Source organism: Nymphalis io, chromosome 9, assembly GCF_905147045.1.
Source record: "Nymphalis io chromosome 9, ilAglIoxx1.1, whole genome shotgun sequence".
NCBI lineage: Eukaryota > Metazoa > Arthropoda > Insecta > Lepidoptera > Nymphalidae > Nymphalis > Nymphalis io.
This window is the reverse complement of record NC_065896.1, coordinates 3342254-3353577: the sequence shown is the minus strand read 5'-3', so window position 1 is coordinate 3353577 and position 11324 is coordinate 3342254. Positions and strand designations below refer to the sequence as shown.

General features: G+C 30.1%; 1 protein-coding gene across 2 annotated transcripts in view; it reads left to right on the top strand.

The window, feature by feature from the left end:
* Positions 1-6288: 6288 nt before the first annotated feature.
* LOC126770816 (homeobox protein unc-4-like) overlaps positions 6289-11324 on the top strand; it is a 41232-nt gene continuing 36196 nt past the window's right edge. For both annotated transcript variants that reach the window (XM_050490395.1, XM_050490394.1), the window contains exon 1: positions 6289-6664. In XM_050490395.1, coding sequence (XP_050346352.1) covers positions 6451-6664 — 214 coding nt within the window. In that variant the 5' untranslated portion in view covers positions 6289-6450. The remainder of the gene's footprint in view (positions 6665-11324) is intronic.

Here is an 11324-nt window from a genome sequence, read left to right as displayed (position 1 = left end):
TCTTATATAGCAACACAGTCATTCTGAAAATTATGATACTTTTAAAATTAATAAAATGTATACTATATGTATACTATTAAAGTACATTTTTGATAAAAAAAAGAATATTTATGTTTGTTTTGTGGGAAAGAACTTAGTATACACTGGTCTTTTTTGTGCAAGAATTGAATTTTTGTCTATGTAGTCTTATATTCACGCGAACAATAGTAAATAGGTTTTAATGAAACTCGGCATAATGTTAGCATGACATTATAGTCCATGTATATCTTTGCATTTTTATTTATTATCTATAAAGACGCAGATTATTTATTATATTAGATAGCAATTGAGGAATTATGGTTTTTCACTCGCTCCACATATGATTAGTATAAGACAGATTGAATGCTACACTCCATTTTGAAAGAACAATGATTAAAAAGTCTTATTAAAACCACAAGGGACATCTTAGACAGCTGTTGCCGTGTTGACAGAAGTGTCAAAGTTGAGTAACGAATAGTTTACGGCCCTATAGTGCTAAAGGCTATAGGCACCACTGACCACCAGATCGCACGAATAACTTTCAGAATAATAAAATATAAATACATTCATTATACTCTCAAAATCATTATCACTTACGTGGAGACCAGACTTAGACAAGCATCTACGCCAATTGTTTTAAAGGCATTAAGTGTTTACACATTAATTGAAGGTTCGAATTGTCTATTAAGTATAATCTTATACATATATATTTAAAATTAAAATAAATGTCTCATTCTTGAGGAGCGAGTGGCGTATGATATAAAGGAGAATGATACATCAATAAAACAACTAAATCGCCCATTCAAGGCAGACAATAAACGCTTCGTGTCTCGACGTAAGCCGCGGCGTAATGAGGAGTAACGGCGGACGTGCATGGCTCGCCTAATGTGTTAGTTGAGACGGAAATATATTACATACATACATTAGAATGAGATGGATGTATGTACAAACTGAATTGGGGATGGATGGTACAGTGAATGTTTGTTAAGGCGTTTGTTTTTTTATTGTGATTAGCTAGTCTTATATTAGAATCTTTATGCGAAAAACATTTTATAATGTATATATTCGAGTCGCATTTTTCACGCTCAGTAGCTGGCGGTTAGCTTTTGACCACCATAGTTGTAACGGTAAAAATGAAAAACTAAAATGGCAGTTAAAAATAATTAAATATATAAAATCAATAATACATATTGCATTTGCTTAAAGATACAAATTAAAGCTTTCGAACGCACATAATTGATTACATGATTTGTTTATTTCATCATATTTTAAAATGGATACCATCAAAAAACAAAATCAAAATAATTACACTTAATCAAGTAAGTTTGTTACGAGCACTTTTGATTTAACTTTTTACAAGAATTAATTAAATTAAAAATTTCTACCGATATGGAATGAAGATTAAATCTAGAAGCCTTTTAAAAACAAAGGAGTTACTTTTTTGTATCAATTAAATTATAATATCTAAATCTTGCCCGGAAATAAATGAAGACTAAACGGACGCTTTTTGTCACCTTTATAACTTTCTTGTATTTAAGAAATGTTGGTTTGTTTTTACATCTTTATTATTCACATAAGAATTAAATTCACTTACACATATAAATATAATAAGTACTATAATTAAAATTAACACTTCCGTTATATGCGATAATACAAAATATTTTTTTTTTAATCTGAAAACATTATTACAAACGTTGCAAAATAATTATTCTATGTGAGTAGTTTTTTAGGCATAATGTTTGTCAATGTTTTTATAAAGATAATATTAGATTTAGTTACATAATATTGTTGTAAATATATTATGATAATACTGGCAGGAATCGAACTTTGTTACAAAACTTCCCGAAGTTTCTAGCTGCACGATTATAATAGCCCGCACATCTCTTTATAATAGAATTTATATGTCTGAAGTTTTACCTCGGACTACTATACTATAGGGCATAATATATAATATATTAGAAGGCGTTAAGGCCTCGTTGCGTAACATGTAACTGTTTACTGTCAATAAAATTTGAAAAAAAAAAATTAACAATGAAAATAAATATTATTTAATTATATTTAACCTTATGCCTAGCGAAGCGAGTGGATAATACGTAGTAATCATATAAATTATAATTATTAATCAGTGACTACATTTTTTTATCAAAATCTTTTGTTTTGTTCTTTGTTAAGTTTTTTGTTAGAACAATAAATTTTCATTTGTAACAATATACTTACATTAATAACAATTAACGAGCTTAGACAAGAAATATGTATCCTGTTGTTATGTGATTTTTCATAAATAATTAAGGTCAATGACACTATAAATTATAATATGAATCTTGAATTCTTATTTTAGTTTGTACATTACATTTCTAATAATATATATCTGTATATACCTTTAAAGAGCTTAATTTCATATAGAAATAAATTATTTTTTGTAAATGATTTACACGACAATTGTTATTTAATTATGCAAAATATTACCGGCCTTATTTATAAACTTCACCCCCGGCACTATTGAAATTTCAACAATAAAATCGGCTTATTATAGCTTTTCTAATATTATAAATTCGAAAGCTTTATCGTCTTAACTATTCAACCGTTCATCATGAACTTTTGTATACACGTTGTTAGAGGTACAGAAACGGATATAGGGTACCTAACACATCCCCTACTTCACGCGGAAGAAGCTACATGCGGAAACTAGTTTGGTATAAAAGAGGAAAATCAAAAATAGACCCGGTATTGATTTATTTCAAGTGAAAAAATTATACGAGTGATAGATTCTAAATTGCCATTATTGGATTTTTATTTATTTTGTTTTTATTGTTTAGTGTCTTCATTTAATAAAGAGATTATTATTATAAACTATATAGATATTTCGGTGAAGGAAAACATCGTGAGGAAACCTGCTTGTGTCTAATTTCATCGAAATTCTACATGTGTATTCCACCAACGCATTGGAGCAGCGTGGTGGAATAAGCTCCAAACCTTCTCCTCAAAAAGGGAGAGGAGGCCGTAGCCCAGCAGTGGGACATTTACAGACTGTTACTTACTTACTTACTTACTTACATTTATAAAGATATTTTTTTTCGGGAAAATAAAAATATGTATTATAAAAATACCGTCCAAAAAATTACTTAATGTAAATTAAATCGTAAGCAAGTTTGCCATAACAATAAATTTTACGATATCTAATTAAATGGTTTCAACTTTTTTGTAAGAATATATAGTTCAATAGCCTTTAAATGTAACTAAGAGATAAAAAATATAACAATTAAATCTCCACCAATAGCCGGTCGCTGTTCAATTCCCGGCCGGACTCATGTAGGTATATAGACATTAGTATCTTTATGTAAATAAAAAGTATTTTAATTAATATAATATATACAGCCAGTACCCTGGTTGGCTAGAAAAACAAAAGAGAACAGTTTATACAATTAATACAATTATTCAATCGGAAGTAAAATATAATGATTAAATAAACTACAAATATATACATTGATAAATGTTAAATGGAAATAACTTTTTATAAAAAGTTACATTACAATTCAAATTAAATTCTTTTCCTATTATTTATTTGTACATAAGCGTTGGTACAGATTTATTAATGAATTCTGTAAGATAACATTTGTCGGTACTTACAAGCTTTACTGAGTACTTTAGACTTTGAGTAAGTTAGGTAGGCGATTTTATTTGTACGAAATGGTAGTGGTAGATATGAGAAATATGACTTACTCCACTCCACTTAATGGATATTAAGGTTTTGTAAAGTTTGTCAAACCATAAGTTGTATGTAATAAAAACTGTAATTATAATAATTAAAATAAACTAAGGATGGAATTTACTTTTCGTATTTAAATGTAGATGATAATATATGAGTTTTTTTTTATCTTCTGACCTTATATAAACCTGACATTATATAAACAAAAATTGCATCTTGATACAACTAAAAGTCAAGAAAAGACAATAAATAAATTAAATTAAAAATATTGTGCAGGTACAAGTTCCATACCTAAGTAATAGTAAATATTTTATTTCAAGCTTTTATTTAAATTCAACTGTGATATAGTGTAAGTTAAATCTTGAAAATAAATTACAAATTCCGAAGAACCGATCGAGGTGAAATTTTCCACAAAATTTTGGCGCTGTTGACAGAACAAGCTACTATCCTTACTGGTATTATTATAAATTTGAAAGTTTGTTTATTTATATGTATGTTACACTTTCCCGCCTTAACTACACAACCGATCATAATGAAATTTGGCATACACGTTTGTTAGGGGTACAGGAAAGGACATATTGAACCTAACACCTCCCACCCCCAAACATGCGGGCGAAGCCGCGGGCGGAATCTAGTACCCACTTTATGTCGTAATTTGTTTTTAATTGTCGCTAAGTTAGTGCTCGGTTTTAAAACATGAATTTTAAACCACAGTTATAGCTTTATTCCTTACTTAATTGTGTTTTGGTGTGCTAATATAGTAAAGTATAAATAGATATAATTTTTTTTTTAAAGTGATGAAATCTTAGAAGCATTTTTCTATATTTAAAATGGTAAGCTTAATGCAATGGATAGATTTTATCACATAGGTACTAAATAATGTGTACCTACCTAATTTTTATCTACATTACGATATAAGGTAATAGACTATTAAAAGCATCAATTAATTAAGAAACAATTTCTGAAACCTTATATAGAAAGTACAAATACTAATCTTGAAAGAATCTCATTAAGCACGTTCTAATTAAAGAGTAATTAAATTCGCGGAGAGGAAAAGAGAGCGCGACATTTAACTGATACTAATAAGATCGTCAAACAATTACGGCTCATCCAGGCCAGAACGAGAGATAGCTATATACCCTTCTGCCTCCCTCCCACCGCACTCTCTATTTAACTTTTAATTTATACTCATTCCTTTATATCTTTTATTGCTTCGCCCATCGCAACTCCTAATGCGCCCGAGGTGCTCCTCACACTAATTAAATTCATGCAACACTAAGCTTTTCGAACACCCTCTGTAAGCGGGCCGCCCACCTCCCCCCACCCCACGCGGTCGGCCAATGAGCACACGGAGCGGTGTGTGTACAATGAGAAGAGGGGCGTGGAAGCGAGTACAGTCAGTGTGAGATTTCTGATAGAGCTGTCACGTCGTGTCCGGGCGGGTCGTTACGCTGTCTTGACATATTTTATTATTATTTATGTCAATTAGGTTATTACTTTTTTGTTTAATGGAATAAGGAATCGCTTGTGAAATTGATTGCCTTTCGGTCGCTTATGATTCATCACTGTCAGGAATATATTTTGTAACGTGTTAATTTCGTATGATTGATTGTTGTGGGTCATTAAAGTCCGGCGCAATCTAGTTTTACGCAACACATCTATTGTGCCGCCCAATAATCTCAACTCCATCTCCTATTTTTAAGTTATAATATCTGTTGATTACCCTTCACATTAGATATGGATGAATTCTTACATTCTTCTGTACTAATTACATACCTTTATTGTATTAAACATACTTTCGATAATACATAACTTATATAACATACAATAACCCTTTACATCTTTCAAAGGTACAATAAGTAAATAACATTGAATAAATTGCAATAGTTTTATTTATAAATGTTTATAAAAACACTTATCATATAAACTAACTTATACAAATTATCGTTAAAAATAATATATATTAGTTTTAAGTTCACGAGACATTAGCTAGAGAGATGTTAACTACAAATTTTCTCACTTGTAAAATATAAATATAGACATTGAATAATATCAGCTATTATTCTAACTGTTGTATCTGTAAGACAACATGAGTTTTCGAAACGTAAATGTTGGCGGCAACAATCTATAACATAACGTCTTACCGATTATCTATATGTCTTGTTGTAGCGGCGCGCCATGCGGCTAAAAAAGATTATGACGGCCCCGCAGCCTCGTATAAACGTACGACGGCCTTATAAATCCACTGAATAATCATTACACAGTCAATAACGAACTTTACACCACAGATCGCAAAGTTCATTTCGGCGTGACAAAGATCGCTTCCTCCGATATCGTTAATTCCACGTATGGCAAGCCTTAATTTATGGCCCTCTATTCAATACCCATCTGTAACCGGCAGACATAAGGTTTAATATTGTTTAGCTACGCCGTACGTTGTACTGTCGGAGGAATAAATCTATAATATGAAAGAGGCGGGGAATTAATTTGTACACAGGTGGGGGTAGGGGGGTCGACGCTCCGCCCTGCGTCGGGCGCGCCATCTCAGTGCCGGGCCGAGCGAGCCACGCGAGCACACCGTTTAACCGTGATGAGTGTGTAACGGACGATAGTGTTTGACTAATTGGAATTTGGTGGTGAATGTAATGACTGAGAATGCTTGCGGTTGATAGTGTTGTCAGTAGTCGATAATCAAGATATCGAGTGTCGAGCGTGGCACCGGCGGCATGGTGCTGGAAGGCGGTTTGCCGGCGCCGCTGCAGCTGTACGCGGCGGCGGCCGCAGGCCTTGCTCCGCGACCGGCCTGGCCGCCGTTTCTGCCGTTCTTTGGGGTGCCACCGCCGTTCCTGGCGCGGCCGAGGTTGCCGCATCCGCTACCCGCGCGGGCGCCCCATGGGCCGCCCAGCGAGGACTCCAACGAGGATGGTGGAAGCAGTAAAGGTAAGTTATCTTTAAAATATTAAAAGTTTACAAGACCAACACTTCATCTGATCAAATTTTAGAGTACAATTTTTAATTAATAACAAAAACAGTTACATATCTAAGCATTGAAAATAATTTATTGTCTGTAAGACGTTAAAACCGCACTTCACACTTAAGAAAAACATATTAAATCATTAACATACATAAATGTTGTTTAACGAATATTTTCTTAAAGTACAGTTTTATTCCATGCATATCTTATAATATATAAAAACATTTTTAAATTAGATGCAGTTGTTATTATTTTTGTAAAAAAATGATTTAATTTTTCTTAATGTATTTTCGATTACATTTCATTAATTATAATTAATTAAGTCAATTCATTTCCATTTTATGGAAACTAAAGTAAATTAATTATTTTAATAAATGATATCCCTAAGAATTTTAATTGTTGAGTACCTAGTTTTATGTGTCGTAAATTTGTAATTTATTGAAATTTAATTTGATATGAACAATTTGAATTTAACAAGCGTTATATTAGTTAAGCTTGCAAATTTTGTGTACGACGAATAAACTCAACTTAGCCGACGGTGATTAGGATAATTGACATTATCAATAGAAACATTCATTTGATACATATATACAATTATTTAAGAATATGTAAATTATATTTTATTAAATTTCAAAAAAAAAAAATGCTATACTCATTTCATTTTTTACCCACATGCTTGACTAGTTATTTCCTATGGATTTGCTTGTAAGGACTTTATTTTAGGTACTTATTAGAAAGTCGCTTAGTAGTAAAGTAGTAGTATTAAATATGATAATATGTATAAGATTTTTTTTTTTTAATTTAAATGAAGGATCACAAATAAGTAAACTTAAGGTTGCTCTGTACACAAAGAAACGACATTTAAAGTTTTTTATTCCACAATTCCTTATTACTTTTTTTCTAAATCATTCTTTTTTTAAACGTCAAATATTTTTTAACGTCATTTCTATTTTTTTTTTAATTATCACATATAAACTATTACCGAAACTGAAATGCCAGTATGAAGGCAAATTTAGGAAACATTAAAGAAATATTACAATTAGATATTTCTTTGCATATATTATTTAAATCGCTATTGGTTTTAATTTGTTGTCAATATTAATAATCATTAATAAATTATTGCTTATCAAAGTGTCGACATACTTTTAGATTTAATTATATGGTAAAATTATTTGTCTTATTCTCTTGATTCAAAATGTTTACTAAGCTATTAATAGCGGCTGTCTCTTTCTTTTCTGCTATACGTAAGTCTATGATTGAAAATAAAATCATAGTAGTTAATAAAATAATTTAATTCAAGTAGACTGATAACTATTTTATTTTATTTTATCAAAAAGAAAGCCAATATTATATATTAAGAAAAACCTTGTTTTATTTTATACATGCATATAAAAATATTTTAACAAAATATATATTGACGAAAAACATATAAATAATAAATAAGTAACTGAATTTTATATAAATAAATAACAAAAAAAAAAAAATTTAATTCTGGTAACTCTACTTCAATAAGTTTTAAATAGTTTCAATAGTTAATAGGTATTATATATGAGACTTAATTTGTTTTATAATTTATTTATTTATAATTAAGTAATTTTATTATAAATAATTTAACCTCCTGATACGAAATACAAAAATAGTTAGTGTATAAATTTCTGCGTTAAGTTTATTTAAAATTCACATTGTAACAAGGGCCTAGCTCCTTCATTTTTTCTATAAACAGCATTATGATAAGAAAATATGTACGAAACTGTATTTAAATTATACGTCATTTTTGCCATAATTTATAACGTTAAAGTGTCTGGTTTATTAAACTTAATTTCTTTTTACACAAGGCAACGCAAGTTCGACACTCGACGACTCAAGAATCTTAGATTATCGTAGTATATGTTGTAGAGTCTTCGTATACAAGTTGGTCGCAGACATTTGTCGTCTACACGTCTCGTGCGTACGTTAATGAGGACAATTATTGTTGTATCTCAGTTGTGTATTACTTAACGTAACAATTTTATTACGTTATTTTTTTTGTAAAAAATCGTAAAATTTTAACTTACCGTTATTTATTATTTTATTCGTGTAATAAGAGAATTGATTCATGTAACTTTTATTTAAGTATATTTTTTTTTTTTTTATAGAATAGGAAGGCGGACGAGCATATGGGCCACCTGATGGTAAGTGGTCACCAAACGCTCTTAGACATTGGCATTGTAAGTAATGTCAACCATCGCTTATATAGCCAATGCGCCACCAACCTTGGGAACTAAGATTTTATGTCCCTTGTGCCTGTAATTACACTGGCTCACTCACCCTTCAAACCGGAACACAACAATAACAAGTACTGCTGTTTTGCGGTAGAATATCTGATGAGTGGGTGGTACCTACCCAGACGAGCTTGCACAAAGCTCTACCACCAGTAAATATAAATAAGTCTGATATGTTTTTTTTTGCTTTTACACACACACTGCTAAGTACACACTATGTATTGTAGAACATCAGTTACTTAGTTAGATAATAAGAGTATTTTTAAATATACATGAATTACACATTTATTTAACAGTAAATTAAATATACTTAATTACTTAGGGGGTTAGCGTTTGACTTTGCATTACTTTTTTCTTTTTATGTTTCAATGTTTTTATCTTTATTGTTAAATCATATATGGCTACAAAAACTGTCTATCCCGAAGTGAAACAATGCGATGAAAAATAAACAAATAATATATGTATAATACAATAATATAAAATTATCGATCAAGTTCACAATATAATGCAAATTTTCTAACAAGAGTCACGGACGACAGCACAACAAAATATATAGAATGGTATGTTACATAATTTTTCCACTTTATGAAATCTATATACATTACAGACGCGACATTGAAGTAATGCATTCAGACACGCTCAAATTTAAAACTAAAATTTGACATATTTTCGATATATTCAATATTAAATAATATCATAAACTGGTAACATATTCAACTTGTGGTAGGACTTTGTGCAAGCCCGTTTAGGTACCACTGTACCACCTACTCTTCATAATATTTAACCGCCAAGCAGCAATAGTATTGTTGTTTTCCGTTCAGTTAAACAATACTATTGCGTATTTTTGTTCCGTTAAGTGAAGTTAAGGATGTTTTAAAAATTAAAATCTAGCGTTACATTTCACTTGGATTACACTTACATGGAAAATATTACCTTAAGACTATAGAAATGTGCTTAAAAGCAGTTGTTTTTTATACTTATATTTTCCTTATTGTTGTCTGTTTATATTTCGCATATAACATACCTACTTATAACTTATTATAAGAAATACTATATTTATAAGAACTATTTCATCTCTACTTACTACGTACTTTTTAAAAAGCTCATTTTGTGGCTGCAATACAAGTGCAGCATTTTTTTTGTTTGTGATATTTTCTTATGGTAATTAAGAAAGTGACAAATTATAGAAGCAAAAAGTTTTTATAAAAACCATTTAATAAAAAAAAAAACAATTTGTGTACAGTTCACGATAATAGAATAAATCAATCAATTATACGCAATTATCCCCGCGTTATTTTGACGCTGCAAATCGAATCGGGATAAAGCATATTGCTTCGAACCGAGGTCACGCGAGCTTTCGGCAATTTTTAAACTACCATGACTCACTCCTATGATGGTTATAGGCGTCTATCATTACTTTATAATCAGTATCATCATGTGATATTTGGTTTTGTGGATAAGGCAATGATATTGTCACAAACAGCCTAAAATGTTGATTGAATTTTAAACTGCTTGCTACGTTTTTTTTTATGAACTGTTATTAAATGAAATAGCTTATTAGTTTTGATTATATACTTATCTATATTTGAATATCTAGTCTTTAATAGAATTACATTTTTAATATGTACATATTCAACTAAACTATGACGGTATCGTCATAGTCTATAATATATACTCTATACAATAAAAAAAAAACATTAAACCAAGCATGGTCAATAGTTCGAAGTCGGTAAGTATATCGAAATTATTTTTAATCTACGAATTGTTTTCGCGGCCCCATTGGTATTAAATGATGTGTCAAGTTTATGTACGTAAATTAAAAAATAACTTTAATTACTTAACTCAAGTTGGCATGAGGAAATAATCAATTGATTTTTTGAAACAATCAAATGTCTATTAAATTATCGTTATAATTAAATGGTGATAAGATTATGATCAAGTGGTGTTTTGAAAACGAAATCTAGTACAATATTATTAGGGATGTATTATTAATCCCGGTATGCGTGTGTGTACGTACAGTATGTATTAATTATATTTCCATATCTCGTCATACCTAACAATTAAAAATCTAAATAATACGCGATTTAGGGGAAATCAGTGAGTAACGTTTTCTACTTATTAAATTGACATTATGTTTATAGATAATAAATAAGTCTTACTTACATTTTTTATCTATTGGAACTCCTAACGAAAGCCATGTCTACATTTTTATTTTATCCTTGAATTTTTACGAATTATGATAGACTTGCTTTTTCTTTCAAATTAACTGACAATAAAATAATATTTATTTATCCATTATCGCATTATCCATATTCATTTCGCGCGCTTTTGAAGAGTTGTATATTAAGCGTTATGTTTAATTGCT